Consider the following 21,719-nt stretch of genomic DNA (forward strand, 5'->3'; position numbering starts at 1 on the left):
AAGTGCTTCTCAGGACCTAGTGTCAGAAGTTACACACCTTCACTTCTACCATAGGCTATTTGTGGGAAGCAAGTTGCTAAGCCCAGCCACACTTAAGGAGAGGAGAATTAAGCCCCATCTAGAAAAGAGGATTATCAAATAATTTGTGGACCATTTTAAAACTACCACACCTCCAACACATTTGTTTCATATAGGTTATGAGTCAGAGAAATTTTGTTTATGGAATGGATTTTTAATTTTTTGCTTTTAAGGAGTGTTTTGTATAAATGTACCTAGCACTTTGTTGATGGAATTCACAGAAAGTCATAATAATTAAAACGGAAAAATGTTTCTTCCCGTATCACATTTCTAAAAATCTGGTGTTGTCTTTTTTTTAAATTGTGCATTTCCTTCTTATATTGCATTTATAAACAGTTCTTAGAAGCAGCTGTAAATCACATTCAGCATCTTATCTAATCCATATCAGTTCAATTAGCTTGTATTTATATTCAGCACAGGTCACTGTACCTGATACAAAAGAAGTAAGTCATGGACCATTTCCTCAAACTCTTGGTAGAGCTGTAAGACTTGCCTTTAGAAAGAACTAGTAAATGTGGTAGGCTGTAGTGGACATAGTTTATTTATGGGGAGAGATATTTGAGGACTGTGACATAGGGAAAGGCTTTGTTTAGGAAGTAGGACTTACGGACAAGGAGAGGCTCTTAGAATGGTGAGCATTGGCATCTATGATAAGGTGAAGACATTAGGACAGTGACTGGGTGACTTTACGTTCACAGGACAAGAACCAGATATTTTTACTCTAGTCTTAGCTTTGCTTCAGCTGTCTCTGCTCTTTTGGTTGGTAAATATGCCTTTGTAGTTTCCTGTGAAATTGTTTAACCTCATGTTGAAAAATACCTTGGGTTTTCATTTCAGGCAATGACGAAGTAAAACGGGGTATCTTGCTGATGCTCTTTGGTGGTGTTCCAAAGACAACAGGGGAAGGAACCTCTCTTCGAGGGGACATAAATGTTTGCATTGTTGGTGACCCAAGTACAGCTAAGAGCCAGTTTCTCAAGTAAGTGTTCGCCTGAGATAGTACAGCAGAGAAAACAATATGCGTAGTTCCAGGCTTTCTGTGCTACCAAGAATGCAGTCAGTGTGCCCTTACCAGAGCAGGAGTATAAATTATGACTGTTGAATATATAACTCTCTTAGGTTAAGTACACCTTAATTTGCTAAGTAGAATGTAACAACATTTTACAATTTTTTGGATTAGGGAAAAATTGTAATTCCAATCCCACATAGAATTCTTTTAATCTTTGTGTAAAAGTCTTTGAATATATGAATATATATTTTCATGGTTATAAGTCACAGCATGCATATTTTAAATTTTAATTTACCCTAAATATTTTTCCATGTTTCTTTATTTTCACGATTGTTGTTTTTTGTTGGTATAACTTACAAAATCATTCCCCTAGCCTGATATTAGACAATTTAACAGTAATTTATTTTAATGGTCAAATACAGTGAACATCATAATGTGTATAAGTTTTTATTTTATTATTTTCCTTTGGGTAAATTCCTAGGCATAGGATTGCTGAGATTAAGAATACAAACATCCTTAAGGTTCTTAAATAAGACAGTCTTTCCAAAAACAGTGTGATAAAGATGAGACATTTTATGCTAAACTTATCAGTATGAGTACTACTTTAGCAATTTTTGCTTATTTTTAAAAGCTATAATAAAATACTTGCTTACTTTCAGACTTTTAAGAAACTTAGAGGTCAAGATAATAGCAACCAGTTTTTGAGCACTTGCTGTGTTCTTGGTGCTGTGTGTGTGTGTGTTATGTCTTATCCTACCAGCATCCAGACAGGCATGTAATATTATTCTCTTTTTTTAGGGAGGCAATCAAAACTTCTCTGAGCCTCAGTAATTTCCCTAACTTCATAGAGCTGACAAGTGACTCTTAAGCCATGAATATTAGAACTCAGCATTTTGACTGCAAAGCATGTGTTCTTCATATTATATCAAGCTGCCTTTCCTTTATTTGTTTGGGAAATTTTTAACATGGCAATGTTCTAGAACCTGAAACATTTTTAGTTGAAGTTTTGTAACTAAATACTATTTCCTTCAAGTATATCAGGGACTGAGTTCTAGATTTGAAGGTAACAGTCCTGTGTTAAGAGAATTCTCTTTTTTTTCTCCTCATTTCCTCTGCCCCTGCCTCCCACCTCTCCCACCACCACCACAGAAAGATGTACTGCATTGTTGCCTCTGAGCGGTATTATACACGATTATGTTTGCTTTTTAACAATATTAAGTCTTTTGATCCATGAACATGGGATATCTTTCCATTTATTTAGGTCTTCTTTAATTTCTTTCAATAATGTTTTGTAGTTTTCAGGGTATAAGCTTGCTCTTCTTTTATTAAATTTATTCCTAAGCATTTTATTCTTTTTGATGCTATTGTAAATGGAACAGTTTTTGTAGTTTCATTTTTGGGTTGTTTATTACAAGTGTGTAGAAATACAATTATTGATCTTTTATCTTGCAGCATTGCAAGAACTGACTTATTAGTTCTAACTGTTTTAGTGGATTCCATAGGATTTTCTGTTGACAAGATCATGTTAACTGCAAATGGTGATAGTTGTTGTTTCTTTCAAATCTGGGTGACTTTTTCTTGCCTAGTTGCCCTGGCTGAACCTTTCAGTATAATGTTGAATAGAAGTGGCAAGAGCAGACCCCTAAGTCTTGTTCCTGCTCTTAGGGGGAAATCATTCAGCCTTTTACCTTAAGTATGATGTTAGCTGTGGGTTTTCATAGATGCCCTTTACCAGATTGAGGGGAAGTCTCTTCTAGTTAGTTGAGTTTTTATCATGATGGGTGTTAGATTTTTTGACATGCTTTTTCTGCATCTGTTAGGTGGTTCTTATCATTTTTTAATATGGCACGTTATTGATTCTTAGATGTTAAACCAGCCTTGCCTTTTTGGAATAAATCTCCCATCTAGTTTTGTTTTGTTTTCATTTTTTTGTTGTAGTTGTTGTTGTTTGTTTGCTTTGTTTTGTTTTTGTTTGTTTTCATTTTAAGTGCAAGGCCTTCTAATAGATCATTTTTGCTGAACTCTTTATTATCGATTGTTTTTGCCATGTATGGACTTCATCTTCCTTTAACAGGAATGGATTTGACCTATTTAAAAGACCAAAGGAGAAAAGGCTTTCTGTTTGGTCTATGGCATGTGTCTTTATGAATTGCTTTTTTTTCTTAATGCCTCTTTCAAATGTTCTTTTAGAAATTTAAATTCTTACCTGACATAAGCCATAACCAGCTGATAATCCTGAAAAGGATGCTTTGTAGTCATATGTTAATGAATATGATAACCTTGAACAGGCACGTGGAGGAATTCAGTCCCAGAGCTGTCTACACCAGTGGCAAAGCATCCAGTGCTGCTGGCTTAACAGCAGCTGTTGTGAGAGATGAAGAATCTCATGAGTTTGTCATTGAGGCTGGAGCTTTGATGCTGGCTGATAATGTAAGAACATTTTACCCTCTTGGGTATAAAGAAATCAGAATATCCCCTACCCTATCAGTAAAGGCCTATAAGTTCCCATTAAGGAGATGTCCTCTTTTTAATAAGTACCTTTAGTAAATAATTCATGGTTTTATTAATTTAGAAATTGGGATTGTCATCATTAATCAGCACTTTCTGAACTTCTCTAGAACGTATTACGTGCCCTGAGCTTGTGTTTGCTGTGACTAGTACTTCTGAGCAGTTTTCCTTTCTAGACTGTGACACATCTATGAGTATATCTATTGCATTTCGCATGTATTTGTCACAGATCAATTAGCTCTGTGAATGCGTGTAAATTGTAGCTATATATACTTATAAACATTATGTTCCAACTCCATCCTTCACTTTCCCAGTCTAAAGTCAACACTGAGGTAACCCAGAATATTTTGACCCTGAGATTTACACTAGGTTTTTATGTTGAATAAAAGTGCAGTAAGTAACTGCATGTTTTTAGTTTCACTCTTGGTTTAAAATGAGTCAAAAGAGTATGGTTCCCTCGAGCTCTGGGAATTATTGTACTATCTTTAGTAGAGGGAGTTAGGATTGCTTACTTACCTATCTTAGTTGTTTAAAAGAACTGAAAGGTCTCTGTGGTAGCAAACTTTGAGTTTCCTTGCCGTTTGACATCTGAAAGGCAGTTTCTTATGCTAGGTTTGTTTGGTTACAGGGTGTATGTTGTATTGATGAATTTGATAAGATGGAGGTGCGGGATCAAGTTGCTATTCACGAAGCTATGGAACAGCAGACCATCTCCATCACTAAAGCAGGAGTGAAGGTATGTGTGTCCACTTCTGTTCCATTGCATCATGCCTTAGCCTTGTAGATTAATGTAGCTCTAGATGATCACTTGGATAAAATGCATTACTTCAACATGAAATGCAGTTTACTGAAACGGAAAACACAGCCTTGAGGATTATTAATCAAGTTGATGGATTATTTAAATGAAAACAATAAGTACAATGTTGTAACTAGCATTAGAGAGAAATCAAACTTTAAAAATAAAAGTAATACATTCAAATAGTTAAGAAAAATGTAAGCAATACATTAAAACATAAGTTAAAAAGAGAAATCTTCCCCTCCAACTCCTAGCACCAATAGATACTCAGAAGTATCTGCTGAGTTTATGTCCCTTTTAGGAATATTTTATCATAAATAAGCATAATACACATACAGTTTTGTTCCTTGTTCATTTAGCTTCATAATTTTATTTTGGTAATCTTTCTATACCAGTATATATTAGATCCACTTGTCTTTTTATTACTCCATGATTTTCAATTGTACATACCCCCGTTTGGCTCATTAGACTCTTATAAGGAAGAGTGACATTCAGGTCATTTCCAGCCTTTAGTATTAAAAACAATATTGTAAACATCCTTGTACAAATCTTCCTGTACCTAGCTGCAAGGTAAATTCTTAGTAAGAAATTGCTGGCTTAAAGGGTGTGCACATCATACCATCAACATCATATGGGAGTACCTGTTGCTATATATTATCAGACTTTAATTTTGATGATTCACTGGGTGAAAGATGATACCTTACTCTTTTGGTTCGCATTTAGTTAATTATGAATGAGGTTGAGCATTTTGTCATATGCCATTACAGTTGTCTTTTTAAACCTGTCACAATTTTTCCTTTTGTGGTCAGGCTACTCTAAATGCCAGGACATCCATTTTGGCAGCAGCAAACCCAATCGGTGGACACTATGACAGATCAAAATCATTGAAACAGAATATAAACTTGTCAGCTCCTATCATGTCCCGATTTGATCTCTTCTTTATACTTGTGGATGAATGTAATGAGGTAACTACATGAGCTATCGCTCTGAGCTTCCTTTATTATTTCCAGTTTGAGTAATTGAGTGAGACAAGCCTGGAGGATGTACTCCTGAAGAACTGGTGCATGTGTTGGCACTGACCTTTCATTTCTGTCAGAGTGGCACAGGATTGGACAGAGGTTTATTAAGCAACTGAAAATCACTTGAATTGCTGGTTCTGCTTAATTGTTTTGAGGAATATCAAGTTTTTTGGTTTTGTTGCTGTTTTTGTTTTTGTTTTGGTTTTTTTGTGTGTTTTTTTTAAAGATTTATTACTTACTTATTTACTTATTTATTTATGGCTGCACTGGGTCTTAGTTGCAGCATGCGGGATCTTTTGTTGTGTTGCGCAGGCTTCTCTCTAGTTGTGGCATGCAGGTTTTCTCTTCCCTAGTTTTGGTGCACAGGCTCCAGGGCACGTGGGCTCTGTAGTTTGTGGCACTCAGGATCTCTAATTGAGGCGCACAAGTTCAGTAGTTGTGGCGTGCAAGCTCAATAGTTGTGGCGCGCGGGCTTAGTTGCTCCATGGCATGTGGGATCTTAGTTCCCTGACCAGGGATCGAACCTGTGTCTCCTGCATTGGCCGGCAGATTCTTAACCACTGGACCACCAGGGAAGTCCCCTTGTTACTGTTTCTTAATTCTCAAATAAAAAGTATTTCAGTTAATTCCCAACCATACTCTTTAAGATTTTTATTAGATTTTTGTTTTTGTTTTTGTTCTTTCATTAAGGTTGAAAAGAACTGGGGTACCAAACAAATTTCTTTTTTTTTTTTTTCAAATTGAGTCATTTGTCTTCCTCTGTCTTCCTATCAAATTATTGCATGTGTCACATTTTTTTTTCCTAATTATGTAAGAGTGTTAAGATTGAATATAAAATTGCAGATTTAGGGACTTCCTTGGTGGCGCAGTTGTTAAGAATCTGCCTGCTAACTCAGGGAACACAAGTTCGAGCCCTGGTCCAGGAAGATCCCACATCCCGCGGAGCAACTAAGCCCGTGCGCCGTAACTACTGAGCCTGTGCTCTAGAGCCCACGAGCCACAACTAGTGAGCCCGTGTGCCACAACTACTGAGGCCCGCACACCTAGAGCCCATGCTCCACAACAAGAGAAGCCACCACAATGAGAAGCCCGTGCACCGCAATGAAGAGTAGCCCCCTCTCGCTGCAACTAGAGAAAGACTGCACGCAGCAAAAAAGACCCAATGCAGCCATAAATAAAAAAGTAAATAAAAGAAAAAAAATTTTTTTAAACTGCAGATTTACTTACATTCTAACATGTTAGTATTAGAGTTATTTATACTTAGACTTAAATATTTAACAACATTGCACATCTCAGATGTGCACAGAAGTACAAAGTGACCTTCTGTAGAAGGTCATGTTGTACTGTACTTTTAACTGCTGAGCTTGGAGGTCCTACGTTACATTAGGTACAATGCATACCTCTTGCTTACAGCAAAATTTTAAATTTATCTAGATAAAATTTGCCTTCCATTAATGTGAATGTTTAAAGGGTTTTCGTTTTTTATGTTTGGGTTTTGTTCTTTTCCTTCACAAATCTATATAAATGTTTAACCCAGTCCCCTCCCCCCCATTGTTGGGCATTGTCTGATTTTCATACATTTCTGTCTATACATAATTTACTAAATTAGTTTTTTAGCTTTTTAATTAGAAATAATTTCAAACTTACAGAAAAGTTGCAGGAAACACAATAGTGCATATAATACTCATATACCCTTTATTCAGTTCACATATTAACTTCTTGCCCCGTTTGCTTTACCATTTGCTCTGTATCTCTACTTTATTTTTCTGTACTATTTGAGAGTAAATTGCATATTTTTAGTATGATTTTATTTTTTTCAATGTTAACGGTTCTATGATGATCATCATTCGTATGTTCATAAGCGGCAATGTAATGTAGTGGCTAGGAGGATGGACTCTGAAACTAGACTCTTCAAATCCTTGCTCTGTTACTAACTGTGTGGACAAGTTACTTAATCTTTCCAGGCCTCAATTTATTCATCTGTAAAATGGGGGTAATATTATCTACCTAATAAATTTTTTTGTGAGGGTTGCATGAATTAATGCTTCTAGACACACTTAGGGCCCTAGAAATCTTATTTCTGCCATATTAAAGTCAGTAAATTCCTTCAGGAATAGTCTTAGAATAGGGCAAAGGTATATATTTAAACTTTTGATTTTGGATGTGGTACTAAATTTTCGTCAGAAACTTGAACCCATTAATACATCTTACAGTGGCATATTAGAGCTTGTTGTTAGCTATAAAAAATTTCTTAATGCCTGGGATAGTCTGGAGTGGATATTACTATAACTGATTAAAATGATTTTCTTATTTTGAATTAGGTTACAGATTATGCTATTGCCAGGCGAATAGTAGACTTGCATTCAAGAATTGAAGATTCAATTGATCGTGTGTATTCCGTTGATGATATCAGGAGGTATCTTCTTTTTGCAAGACAGTTTAAACCCAAGGTAACCTGCCCTTTTGTACTGTAATTGGGCATAATGAGTATATGAAAGTGGCATTTAAACAAAAGCGTTGTATGGAAATTAACTGAACCTGACTTGTTTGGGTGTTTCTTTAAGGTCGTTTGGTTGGTTGGTTGGTTGGTTTGATTTCGGTTTGGGTTTTTTGGTTTCTTTTTGGTTTTTTTGAGAACAGTTTGTTTCCTCAGAGAGACTTGAGAAAAGGGAATTTTTTAAAAGTCTGAAAAATTCCATTTCTTTTACTTTTTAGGTACCAATAAAAAGATTTTTATGGGTGAACCGTTTTGAATAACCAAGTAAAGTAGGATACCCTTTTATTTCAACCATTATTCCTAAGAATCTTAAAACTGCATGTGCTTAAATCAGTAGTCTACTGAATGCTCTCGAATCTGTCTCTGAGGAAAGCTTGGATTCCTCTAGGTTATTGTAATGAACATGAGTAACTCTTTAACAGTACAAGATCCAGGGTGCTCACTTGGACGTTTATTTTTAAGATAAACCTCCAAAATGCATATTTTTTTGACATTTTCCTAAAGTAGAGTACAAAAAAAAAATTTGTTTGATTCTGGTTGAGGTTTTTACACTCTTTCTGGCTTGACTTTTGGGAGTTATGCTTAGATTTTAATTATCTATCACCTTCACTTGATTATCCATAATATTGGGATTGACTCACTGTCCCAAGGGAAGGGTAAAGCGCTTTTGTTTGCAGAGGCATTTGTTCTCCATGACTGCGCTGGTCCCTCTTGACCTTGGCATGCTTCCTTAATATGCTTAGTTCCTTGCTCTGAAAAACAGTATTCTTTAGTATGCCTCATTTTGTTGTTATTATTTAACTAATAATAAGGTTGTTATTATTTAACTAATAATAAGGTATATATACAGTAGGGGATATGTTCCAAGACCCCCAGTGGATGCCAGAAACCACAGATAGTACCAAGCCCTATATGTACGATGTTTTTTCCTATACGTACATACCTGTGATAAAGTTCAGTTTATAAGTTAGGCATAATAAGAGAATATCTGAATTGCCAGCATTACTACTATTGCACTTTGAGGCCATTATTAAGTAAAATAAGGGTTACTTGAACACAAGCACTGTGTTACCCTAACAATTGATCTGATAACCAAAATGGCTACTAAGTGACTAATAAGCAGGTAACATATACAGTGTGGATACACTGGATAAAGGGATGATTCTCATCCCAGGTGGGACATTGGACAGCATAAAATTTCATCACACTTCTCAGAATGGTGCACAATTTAAAATTTATGAAATTGTTTATCTCTGAGATTTCCTATTTAATATTTTCAGACTTCAGGTGACCGCAGGTAACTGAAACCACAGAACGTGAAGCCACTGATAGGGGGCAGTATTATATATATTGACTTCTCTTTTTCCCAAAGACTGCATAAGTTAATTAACTGAGCCTCAAGAATAGCCTGAGTAGTAATTTGTTTAATGAGCTTTGGCATCTTGGGTATAAAAGTATACATTGTTTAGAAATGGTCATTTGCTTAAATACTAACTCTACTGTCTTCCTATTCATAAAATTAGTACATGGAATTCATAGTCCTCCTTTGTATTAGTTTCTTTTGAAAGGCATTTCAGTATTAATTCCTTGTCATTGGTTTCAAAGTTTGGACCTTCTCAGTTCCCCCAGAGTATCTTCACCTGGGAGGCTCTTAAACTTAATGTTTAAAGCCACTCCCATTAAGTAGAGAAATGCTCTGACTTCACTGATATTCTGAAACAGATTTCTAAAGAGTCAGAGGACTTCATTGTGGAACAGTATAAACGCCTCCGCCAGAGGGATGGTTCTGGAGTAACCAAGTCTTCATGGAGGATTACAGTGCGACAGCTTGAGAGCATGATCCGTCTCTCTGAAGCAATGGCTCGGATGCACTGCTGTGATGAGGTATCAAAGTCACTCTAACATAATGGGAAAGAGAAATTGATTTGTTGGCTTACAAGCTGTTTTTATGTTTGGTATAGGACATACTAGCATTCGCTGCAGATTTATTTTTATATAACTGTTGAGTGCTCATAGGATACATGACCCCTGACCCTGGGGTTTTTCCCTTGAAGAATGTTGCTGTCAACCATTTATTGAATGTACTAGTTAGATTAATGATAATGAGATAATCATGACATAGATTATAGAGTACATACATATAGAAGTGAGTTCAAGATTAATGCCATTCATTCAAGGAAAATTTGTTTAAACCCTACAATGTGCTAGGCCTGTGGGCAGGGGATACAGATATGATAATGTAGCCTCCAGAAGGGAAGGGAATTCTCCTCCTTTGTATAACATGTGGATATTAAATTGTTCTTTGAGCCCTGGGTTCTACAGGTACATGTCAGTGGGTATTTAGGGAGTAAATGTTTAGCAGAATGGAAGGACGCCCTCATCTCTGCTTCAGGCGAATAAGCCCTGCTTTTATCTAGCTTTATATTTTAGACGGTGTAAGATTTTGTTTGAGGAAGGAGTTTGGCTATTTTTCTTAATAGTATGATTGAGGTATAATTCACATAGAGGAAAATGTACAGCTTTGACTTTTTACATACACCCTTGTGGCCACTCAGCTCATAACATAGAAGGTTTACATCATCCTAGAAAGTTCCCTTGCACCCTTCCTTCCCCAGAAGTAACCACTGTTCTTACTTCATTCACCATTTCTATCCCATAGATTTCATTTTTTGGCTTTTTTCCTTTTGTCTAATTTTTCAAATTCTCTGATGTGGTGCTTTACTGTTTACAAAATACTTTCACACTGTCTTACTTGTTATTCTTTGATTCTCCTGACATTTAATGGACATCTTTGTAAGTTAGGAGATGAATAAAAGAGCCCCTGTCTTCCATTGCTGATAGTTTGGTGGGAGCAAGACATATGTTTAATTAAGCATGTGAAATATGAGAGAGGATATTATGATAGAGTGTCATCAGCAAAGAGTACAGAGATCAATGAATTCTTTCATAACAAAGGTGGAGGGTTTGGGGAGATGCCAACATTTAAACTGAATCACTGAAGGGTGTATAGAATTTTGGTAGGCATTTTTAGAGTGAAGGTGGAAAGTTTAGCAAGAGTGTAGGGTATTGGGAGGAATGTAGTGGAATCTGTAGAGAAAGAATAGGCCATGATGGAGGGGAATTCTTAAAAACCATGCTAACATTTGTACCTTTTTTTTTTTCTTCATTGTAATGTTTCTTAAAATGAGTTTCACAGAACTGACGTGTCTTGGAGAATTTCTAACAGATTTTTCTTTCCTTTTTTTGGTTTTTCAGTAGGTAGCAAATTCACATGATATGAAATAAATATACATATATATGCATATATATATACACAGATACAGTTCCTGAATAAAATCGAGTGTTTTTGCATATATTTAAGAGCCATTTCTACTTCCTTTTATGATCATATTCTTTGTTCATTTTTTACTTATTGTTTTATTAGAAAGGCCTCCCCCACTCTAAGATTATAAAAGAATTTTCTCAGGATTTCCTCAGGCATTTATATGGTTTCATTGTTTGTATTTAAATCATTCAAACATTTGGTATTTATCCTGCTGTAAGATGTGAGGTGTAAATCAGTTGATTCTTTTTCAGCTAGTTTCCTAGTTGTTCCAACACCACTTACTGAACAATCCATCTTTTCCATACTGGTTTGGTACACTTTTATTATATATTAAATTCTTGTGCTTGTTAGGATCTTTTTCTGAATTCTGTTCCTGTGCTGTCTCAGCCTCCTCTTGCATTAGTACCACAATATTTTAAATGTTCTCTTTTGTTCCACTGCATTGTTCTCTTTTGGCTGTTGTGAACTTAATAGCCAGCTGGCTTTATTTTGTTTTGGTTTTTATTGATTATTGATATTCACTGTTTGAGGAAAGCATCCTAGGAACTTGTTTGGAAAACCCAGGAATTTTTGAACAAAGCACTAACCATTCTGTCTCTAGACTGCTGTTCTAATCTACAGATTCTGAACTTGAGCTACAACATTTCCAGCCTCCAGCCACCTCTGCTCACTTCAGACTGGCCCACATAATCCTGATTGGCAAGAACCAATTCCTTAATACCTATCCTATTGCTCCTGAATTCAGTGGTTTTTGTATACTGACAGACTCCTTGGTTTGTCTGAAGTCAAGGGCAGATTCTGTTGACATTCAAGGACCTCTCTGTTCAGCCCTGAAATGAGTTTTTCCTCCAATTGCATGGCTTGTCCCTATACTTGTGCTACTAAATGTATAAAGGTATATAATTATACCACCCCCTAGATTTTCCCTGATTGTTGAATATATTGTGAAATGTGAAATACATTCACCCTTAAAGCTATCTGTCCATTTATCTTTATTTCAAAAATCTGAACATAGAGCCAGCATATACTTGAGCTCAGTATTTGAGGTGAAATTAAATATGAATAAAATAAAAATAGTACACCCCCCAAAAAATTATTGATATTGAGAGTATGTTAAATTTATATGTTAATATGGAGAATTGACTTCTTTATGATGATTTTTCCTGTCTAAGAAAACATAATAGTGGTTAGAATCTAGATTATGCCACTATAAAAATCTCAGCTGTTTAAAACAGAAACAATTATATTTTTTTGCTCGTGCTTCATGTTCATTTATGTTAGCCAGAGGCTCTCCGCTTCACATCGCTCAGAAATTCAGCCTGATGTAAAGGCTTTCTTGACATACACTTCTATGATCACAGAAGATAGAGAAAAGACAAGGTGAATCATATGCCATTTCTTAACCTTCTGTCTAGAAATGACGTGACACTGCTGGTCACATTTCATTGGTCAGAGGAATTAACATGGCCATACCTAAGTTCAAGAGGTTAAAGCAGTGCCTTCCTTTCAGGTGTCTAGAATGAGAAAAACAAACATTCGTTAACAGTTCTGAGTACCAGAGACCTCATTATCTTTCCACTTATGTCTTTTGTTTCACTCAATAGGTTTTAAAGTTCGTATGATTTTTGCATGTTTCTTCTTGAATTTATTTCTTGATATTGTTATTTTTGTGGGTATTGAAGGTAGACTTTTTTTCATTTTATATTTTAACTGGTTGTTGCTTGTATATATGAACTATTGATTTCTGTATGCTAGTTTTGTACCATACTGATACCTTTTGTTTGTAGTAGTGTTTCAGTTGAGTCTGTTGATTTTCCAGATTTTTGTTCTTATTTGCAAATGATAAATGGTGTATGTTTTTCTTTCTATTCTCATTGAAAAGTAAACTTAATCTTTTCCCATATTCTCCACTAATTTACTTTTGCTGTTGGCAATACAATGTCTAATAATTATGACATTGGATATTTTTTTCTTGTTCCTAATTGGCTCTGTGGCTGAGATACGATGTGTTTTTATCAATAGGAACTATACATTTATTATTATATCTTGAATATTTTTATCAAGAAGATTTTTTTTTTTTGGCCAGTTGTCTTTTTAGTGTGTATAGAGTTAATCATGATTTTTTTTTCTCCTGGATCTATTAAAATGAAAAATAATTTAATAGACTTTCTAATGTCAAGCCTTCCTGGAATAAATCCCACTTTTTTAATGCATTTGGCTTCTGTTTGCTGTTATTTAGAATTTTTAAAGCAGTACTCATAAAAAACATTGATTTCCGTTTGTTTTTGCAGTCTGTTTTATTATCGTGGTTATTTCATTTAAATTTTTGAAAGTTTTCCCCTTTTTTCTCTATTCTAGAATGGTTTTCTATTGCATTAAAATTATCTGCTGTTTTACTGATATGAATTCTCAAGTAAAACTCTCCGGGTCTAGTGTATACAATTTGGGTGCATGGTTCTTAATTTCTGCCATGGAAGTCAGTCTTGTTTAGATTTTCTATCTCTTCTTGGGTCAGTTTTGGTAAGCTACATTTTCCTAGAAAAGTATCCACTACCAAGAGTTGTTTCAGAGTTTAATAATATCCAGTTAGAATGTGTTTTTTTGGTTGCTTGTTTTAATTTTACTGCATTGTGATTAGAAAATGATGTCTATGTTTTTCATTTAGTTTTTTGGTTTTTTGGAATTTGGTTTTTTGGATGCTTTGTAGCCCAGAGCCCATTTCCATAAGTGTTCCATGAGCACTTCAATGGAAGGCCTAGTCTCTGTTTACAGTGTATATAATTTTATATATATCTGTGAAGGGGGAGGTTACCTTATTATGTTACATAGGTTTTCTATTTTTTTGTGGGGTTTTTTGGTCTACTGTATCTTCTCTAGATTGAAAGTTAAAAGTCTCCTATGGGGACTTCCCTGGTGGTGCAGTGGTTGAGAATCTGCCTGCCAATGCGCAGGGGACACGGGTTCGAGCCCTGGTCTGGGAAGATCCCACATGCTGCGGAACAGCTAAGCCCATGAGCTACAGCTACTGAGCCTGCGCTCTGGAGCCCGCGAGCCACAACTACTGAAGCCCGCTTGCCTAGAGACCGTGCTCCGCAACAAGAGAAGCCACCACAAGGAGAAGCCCGGGCACCGCAATGAAGAGTAGCCCCCACTCGCTGCAACTAGAGCCTGCGCACAGCAACAAAGACCCAATGCAGCCAAAAATTAATTAATTAATTACTTAATTAAAAGAAAAGTCTCCTATGAATAGTTTTTATTTCTCTACCAACATAGTTATTGTCTCTTTGTATTTATCCTTTTTTCTCCTGTAATTTCTATTTTACTGATATTGTTGTTCTCTTAACTGATACATATATTTTCATTGAGATTTGTACCTTCTAACTTTGTCTCATTTATGCTTTTTGGCCTGAACTCCACCTTGCTTTCTTTCTTTGGTATCCCTTTGCCTAACTTTTTACTATTTTTCGGCATTTCTGAGTAAGTTTAAGTGTGTCTTATATACATATACAGCATAGAGTCGGATTTTGTTTTGTGATGCAAACAAAATTTTTTTTAGTATGTAAGTTAAACCCATTTACATTTATTGGTATGAAAGATAGGTTTATTTGGGTTTTTGTTTTTGTTTTTGTTTCTTTTTATAGTTGACATGATTTTTCATTTTGTGGTCACTTTGCTTTTGCTTGTGTGTGTAGTTCTGAGACTCAGAAAGTTATTTTATTTTAGTGGTTACTTTTATTATTATAACTTATATTGTACCCTTAGTTCTCTGTTGGTTCTCTACTATGAAGTGATAAAATTAGCATGTTTCATCTTCTTTCTTCTTCCCTTCCCTCCCAACCACCTGATTTTAGTAAATAATATTTTACTGTTTACCTTTGCACAGTCAGATATGCTTATCCATGGCTTGATTTATCATCTGTTACAGATGAGAGGCAATCAGCAAAATTTTTTTTTTAATTGGGATATAGTTGTTTTACAGTGTTGTGTTTCTACTGTACAGCAAAGTGGAGTTCCCTGTGCTATACAGCAGGTTCTCATTAGTTATCTATTTTATACCTATTAGTTAGTGTATATATTTGTCAATCCCAATCTCCCAATTCATCCCACCCCCCCTTTCCCTCCTTGGTGTCCATACGTTTGTTCTCTATGTCTTTCTGCCTTGCAAAAAGATTGATCTGTGCCATTTTTCTAGATTCCACATATATGTGTTGATATATGATATTTGTTTTTCTCTTTCTGACTTACTTCATTTTGTATGACAGTCTCTAGGTCTATCCACGCCTCTACAAATGACCCAATTTCGGTCCTTTTTATGGCTGAGAAATAGTCCATTGTATATATGTACCGCATCTTCTTTAACCATTCATCTGTCGATAGGCATTTAGGTTGCTTCCATGACCTGGCTATTGTAAATAGTGCTGCAATGAATATTAGGGTACATATGTCTTTTTGAATTAATGGTTTTCTCTGGGTATATGCCCAGTAGTGGAATTGGTGGGTCATATGGTAATTCTATTTTTAGCTTTTTAAGGAACCTCCATACTGTTCTCCACAGTGGCTGTATCAATTTACATTCCCACCAACAGTGCAAGAGGGTTCCCTTTTCTCCATGTCCTATCCAGCATTAATTGTTGGTAGATTTTTTGATGATGGCCATTCTGACTGGTGTGAAGTGATACCTCATTGTAGTTTTGATTTGCATTTCTCTAGTAGTTAGTGATGTTGAGCATCTTTTCATATGCGTCTTGGCCATCTGTATGTCTTTGGAGAAATGTTTATTTACATCTTCCTCTCATTTTTTGGGCTGTCAGCAAATTTACTCCCATCTCTCGGGTCTCCCTGTACCCCTCCATCTTCAGGACATATACCATTTACATTTTGCTCTGTCACTCTTAATTCCCACGTTTGTTTAAGTCTTAGTTTTGTAGCTAAATATGTGCAAGGCATGATCATTGGAGATAAATTTGTTATGATTTCTAACTTATCACTTTGCTGATTGAAATTTGGCCTTTTTTCAAGGGTTTGATGAAGAAGATGAGTTCATGGGAATAATATTCCCTGAGTGTTATGTTCAACAGGGTTATTTGTAGTCTTTACCTGAATGACATCCAACCTCTGGCTCATATTTTCTTTTCTTATAAATTTTTCTACTGTATGCTGACATCACTTGTTCTTTGGGAAAATCTGAGGCCAGCCCTTGATTATTAATTTTTCCTCCATAAGTAGTTTGATATTTTTCTCTTTCCAAAGTATTCTTTCTTATTTTTATAGACCAGTAAGCTTACTAGGATATGTCTTGATATTGACTGTTCTCAAATGGCTTAAAGTTTCATTGCAGGTGGTAATGTGTTTAAAGAAAAAAAAAAAAAAAGGCTGCTCTGCTAGGTTTATCTGTTGTTAGGGGCTCAGCTCGTTAGGAAGGGAGTAGATTTAGAGAGACTGTTGGTTATTTATACAAGGACTTAAAGCAATCTTCCCCCGCCCCCAAATAGACTTGTAATTTTTCTTCTAAGTAAGCTTTTTTTTGAGGCAAATCATACGTACAAAGAGTGCACAAATCACAAGTGTACAGTTCTGTTAACTTTCAGTGAACATATCTATGTAATCTATACCCAGATCAGGAAGCTCTCTAAGAGCTACCCTTTCAGTTTGTTTACAGTCACTGCTACCATTCTCTGAGGATAACCTTTTTTTTTTTTCTTTATGGTTATATAGTAGTCTAACCATACTTTTCCTGATGGTTAGTTAGGTTGTTTTCAACCTTTTTTCCCCTCCCAGTTGTGGTTAAATACACATAACTATCAGTGAATGTATCACAGTGATTGGCTCATTCTTCTATTAATGGACATTTGGATAGTTTCCAATTTGGGTTCTTATGGGATGTGCAGGTCTTTTAGTTCATCTGGTGTATTTATATGTACATTTCTGTTTGGTGTTTACCAAGGAGTGGAATCATTGGATCATAGATTGTAGGTGTGTGCAGTTTAGTAAAGCCTGAAAATCAGTTTTCCATAATGGTTGTAACAATTTATATTCCCAACAGCAGTGAATGAAAGTTGTCTACATTCTCAATATTGTCGGTCCTTTTAACCATTCTGGTGAATTTATGGTGTTCTCTCATACTTTATGTTGTGTAGAGGGAGAGTGTGAGAAAACCAAAACGCCACTGTAATTTCATATGGAGAAAGTCTGTTTGGTATGTCAAAAAGACTGGCTTACTGATTTACTTAATCTTGATTGGCTTAGGTCCAGCCTAAACATGTGAAGGAAGCTTTCAGGTTACTGAATAAATCAATCATCCGTGTAGAAACACCTGATGTCAATCTAGATCAAGACGAAGATGCCCAGATGGAGGTAGATGAGGGCCCAGATGGCATCCATGGTGAGGTGTCTGTTCATGACTGTTCTAGAGTTAAGGACCAAAATGTTCTCTGAGATGTCATGGTAAAAGTGCACTTACTGATGGTTGTGAAGTCTATGTAGCAAAAGGGGAAAAAATGGGTATTGAATTTTATTAACTGTTTCTAAGTTAAAATATAATTAAATACTTGATATAAAATATATATGCTTGAAAGACAGAGAAAAAACACCAAAATGGAGATAGTGGACTTAATATTGCAAATGCACTTTCAGATCATGAAATCCTTTTATCTCCCAATCTTCCCATCCCTTCCAAATGGGTTTTTGTCTTCACTGGTAGCATTTATAAAGTTTCTAATTTATTTGTACAATTACTAAATACTGAGTATAACTATATGGTTGTTTTAAAATTAGTATTAAAGTATAAGTAGTATATTTATAAACATTTAATAGGGGAGTATTGGAGGCACAGAAACAAGATTCAAACAGTTAATATTTCACTTAGGTCGTGCTGATAGCCCTGCTCCTGTGAATGGAATTAACGGCCACAGTGAAGACATGAACCAAGATTCTGTTCCGAAAGCCTCCTTAAGGCTGGGCTTCTCCGAATACTGCCGAATCTCTAACCTTATTGTGCTTCACCTCAGAAAGATGGAAGAAGGTGAGGCCATACTTAGTGCTGCTCACATGCTGAGTCATTTACATAAGCTGTATTCACATAAACAACTTTTTTTTTTTTTGTCTAACAAATCTTTTTTTTTTAACATCTTTATTGGAGTATAATTGCTTTACAATGGTGTGTTAGTTTCTGCTTTATAACAAAGTGAATCAGCTAACAACTTCTGATTCCTAAAGATTGTGTTAGTTTGTCAGAAGAGATGAGAAACTGTTAGACAAGCTCACTTTGGCAAACAAAATCTACTAGGGAATGTCAGCATATCTACCAGCCTAGACATTTCCCCACAAGTTCATTGTCAAAGGTTTATGACTCATTCTTATTAATGTCCTTGGCCTATTTTAATATTTGTGAAGCCGAATTTGGGATCTGATAATATATAAAGATGCACTTAACAAATGTTTTTACAGATGCAAAGTCACTTTTCCTTACAATGGGTTTGTTTAAAATGGATGGACTCCTAGGGTATTTATATTTCATAGACAAGTAATTGAACTCAAAAGACTATTAGCACAAGTACCTCCAGACTAGAAATGAAGTAAAATCCTCTTTTCTCTGTAGGTAAAGTGTGATATCTGAACATTAGTACCCTTCCTGTTCTTAACTGCTTTACCATGCTATCCAAGTTTTCTCAACCTATAATTAGCCACAAGGCAGAGGAAAAGTGATTAAATCAAGGGGTTGAACTTAAACTTCAATTTGGTGATTAACCATCAGAAAATTCTTATTTGACTGTCAGTATGCTGGCTTCCGGACATATTCTCATCACAGTGTCCTAACTGCGATGGAGGAAGAGAACACCAGAGATTTTCTTAGCTTACTAAAAGATTTAAGCCCTTTAGTTTCTGCCCTCATTCCCCTGGGAACTGTGGACCAGTGGGAAGGAGGGAAGAAGGCAGTAAAGAGGCCACTAGGACAGACAGGTTTTAGTTCCAGTCCCTTCTCACATAAAAAGATTTGGGAGCAAACATTCCTGTGTTCACATTGTACTTCATTATTCTTTCTCCCTCTCATGCAACTAAGTTTTAAACATGGCCAGCCATCAGTGGAGCAAAGATATGATTAGCACCCACACATTCATTCCACAGATAAATTCTAGGTCTTCCTCCTTTCCCTAAAAAAAGAAAAAAGACACTATTCACCCAGCCCGGTAAGTTATTAATTTGCAGTCTTCAGATAGACAGCTGTTTTCTAGCAAAACTTTTTTCTTTTTTTAATTCATTTATTTATTTAGGCTGCTCTGGGTCTTTGTTGCCACACGCAGGCTTCTCTGGTTGCCACTTGTGGGCTCTAGGGCACGTGGGTTCGTTGCGGTATGTGGGATCTTTGTTCCCCAACCAGGGATCGAACCCAGGCCCCCTGCATTGGGAGTGCAGAGTCTTAACCACTGGACCACCAGGGAAGTCCCCTAGCAAAACTTTAAACTGTAAACCAAGGAGGTTACTTACTCAAAAGCATTTGGACAAACCACTGAAATTTGAGTACAACCATAATAAAACTTTTCAGAGGCATCATCAGTAAAGCTAAAATTTTCCTATTTTGATTTTGTATTTTATTAGCAATTTCTAAAATCAAGACAAATGAAGTTTTCTTTTATTATGCTTTATATCTGTGATAGTTTAAAATATTGCCAGGTTCCAACTTTTCTTGTGAATTTAGAGTTCTGGGCTCTAAAGGGCAGGTAGTTCAGTCGATAAAGATAGACCTTGCTGGAATCAATTGGTAATTTTTTATTTTTGAGTGAACGTCTATGGATTTCACTCCTTGGTTGACCTCAATTCCCTAAAGTGTTCCCCTTTCCAAAGAGGAATACTTGTATTTAAGCAGTTTTGCTTGCTGTGACTTCATTCCTAATTTATGCTTTCAACTGCTGTTGAAAGATTGTCATAGGTGGTGAAGCATGAGAAGGTGAAGGAAACACCTTCATACTTTGAAATCGTTATAGCTTTAAGAAACTTGTTTCTTATAATCTCTATTTTTTTAGGTTTTTCTTTTCAGGATAAAGTAAGGCATACTTTAATTCAAGTAATGTAACACGTTATTTCAGGCTTATGCTGGAAGATTGCAAATCTTATTTCAGCAGATATGTTTTCTGACAGATTGAAGTTATCTATTCTGTACATTATCTTGTGCATGCAGACTCCAAGAATTGGCAATACAGTTTGCTACAAGGATAATTTAATCCTTTTTAAATATATTTTTTGTTGTTGCAGAAGAGGATGAGTCGGCATTAAAGAGGAGTGAGCTTGTTAATTGGTACTTGAAGGAAATCGAATCAGAAATAGATTCTGAAGAGGAGCTGATAAATAAAAAGAGAATCATAGAGAAAGTCATTTATCGACTCACCCACTATGTACGTATAGAATTAAGCTTGCTGAGGTATTACGGAGGGAGTTCATGCCTCATATCTGTGTAGGTTCATTAGATGTTCATTTATTTTGAATCATTAGGATCTAGTCAGAATTAGGAGTTGTATAAAATGAGAGAATTATTAACAATTAATTGACTTATTTCTTCTGCTAAAATAAGCAGAACTTAAAGCTGGTAAAGTGAATTTAGGGTCTTATTATTTGTGTGTTTTTAACCTTTGTTTTCCACTCTCTTTACCATAAACCTTCGAGCGTCCTGCCCACTGTCACCTATTTTCTGCATTTTATCCTTCCTCATGTTCTTATCTCCCCCATTACCCAGCTTAAAATCTATCCCATGATCACTTTTTTCTTATACTTTCAACTTCATTCTCTTTTCATATTACTTGCTTGGCAAAACTCCAGATTTGGTTCAGTCTAATTCGTTTTCTATACCTATATCTAAGCAGTTAAAAGTATCTGAAGAAAAGCATACAACCATGTGCCAACTCTTATTTTAAATTCATGACCACAAATCTCAAATGGACAATTCTTTACTTCTGTCTTATCGACGTCACAGTAGCACTGACCTCACAGTAGCACTGCCTGATGCTATTACTTTTCCCTAGGCAGTTCATTCTCCCACTCTCTTAAAGGACCATTATGCATACCTTCTCACTACTCCAATCAGTTGATTATTTTCAGTATTCAACTTGTCAGCAGCATCTGTCAAAGTTGATCACTCCTAGAAATACTTTGTTCACTTGGCTTCTGGGTCACCATGTTCTCCTGGGTCTTCTCCTTCTCACTGGTTATTTCCTCTTATTCTCTTTTCCTGAGTCTTTCTCTTGTCACTTTTTAAATGAAGTATTATGCTTAGTCCTCAGACCTCTTTTCTGTTTATATTCCTTGCCTCAGTGATCTCATTTGGTTCTATGAATTGAAAACCATTTGTGATGACTCCCATATTTATATCTCCAGCTCTCACCTCTCCTCTAAATTGCTAATGTATGTAGCTAGCTGCCTACTTGCAAATTAATAGGCATCTCACACTTAATGTGTTCAAAACAGTTTTTCCTTGCAGTGTTCCACTTACTCAATTG

The 21,719-nt window shown here is 35.8% G+C and overlaps 1 protein-coding gene across 1 annotated transcript in view; it reads left to right on the forward strand.

The window, feature by feature from the left end:
* MCM6 (minichromosome maintenance complex component 6) overlaps positions 1-21,719 on the forward strand; it is a 43,040-nt gene that overhangs the window by 18,650 nt on the left and 2,671 nt on the right. The window contains exons 8-16 of the mRNA XM_068545198.1: positions 916-1,057; positions 3,376-3,517; positions 4,224-4,331; positions 5,201-5,356; positions 7,732-7,860; positions 9,630-9,791; positions 17,479-17,614; positions 18,098-18,253; positions 20,482-20,621. Coding sequence (XP_068401299.1) covers positions 916-1,057; positions 3,376-3,517; positions 4,224-4,331; positions 5,201-5,356; positions 7,732-7,860; positions 9,630-9,791; positions 17,479-17,614; positions 18,098-18,253; positions 20,482-20,621 — 1,271 coding nt within the window. The remainder of the gene's footprint in view (positions 1-915; positions 1,058-3,375; positions 3,518-4,223; positions 4,332-5,200; positions 5,357-7,731; positions 7,861-9,629; positions 9,792-17,478; positions 17,615-18,097; positions 18,254-20,481; positions 20,622-21,719) is intronic.

This window comes from Eschrichtius robustus, chromosome 5, assembly GCF_028021215.1.
Source record: "Eschrichtius robustus isolate mEscRob2 chromosome 5, mEscRob2.pri, whole genome shotgun sequence".
NCBI classification, from domain to species: Eukaryota; Metazoa; Chordata; class Mammalia; order Artiodactyla; family Eschrichtiidae; genus Eschrichtius; species Eschrichtius robustus.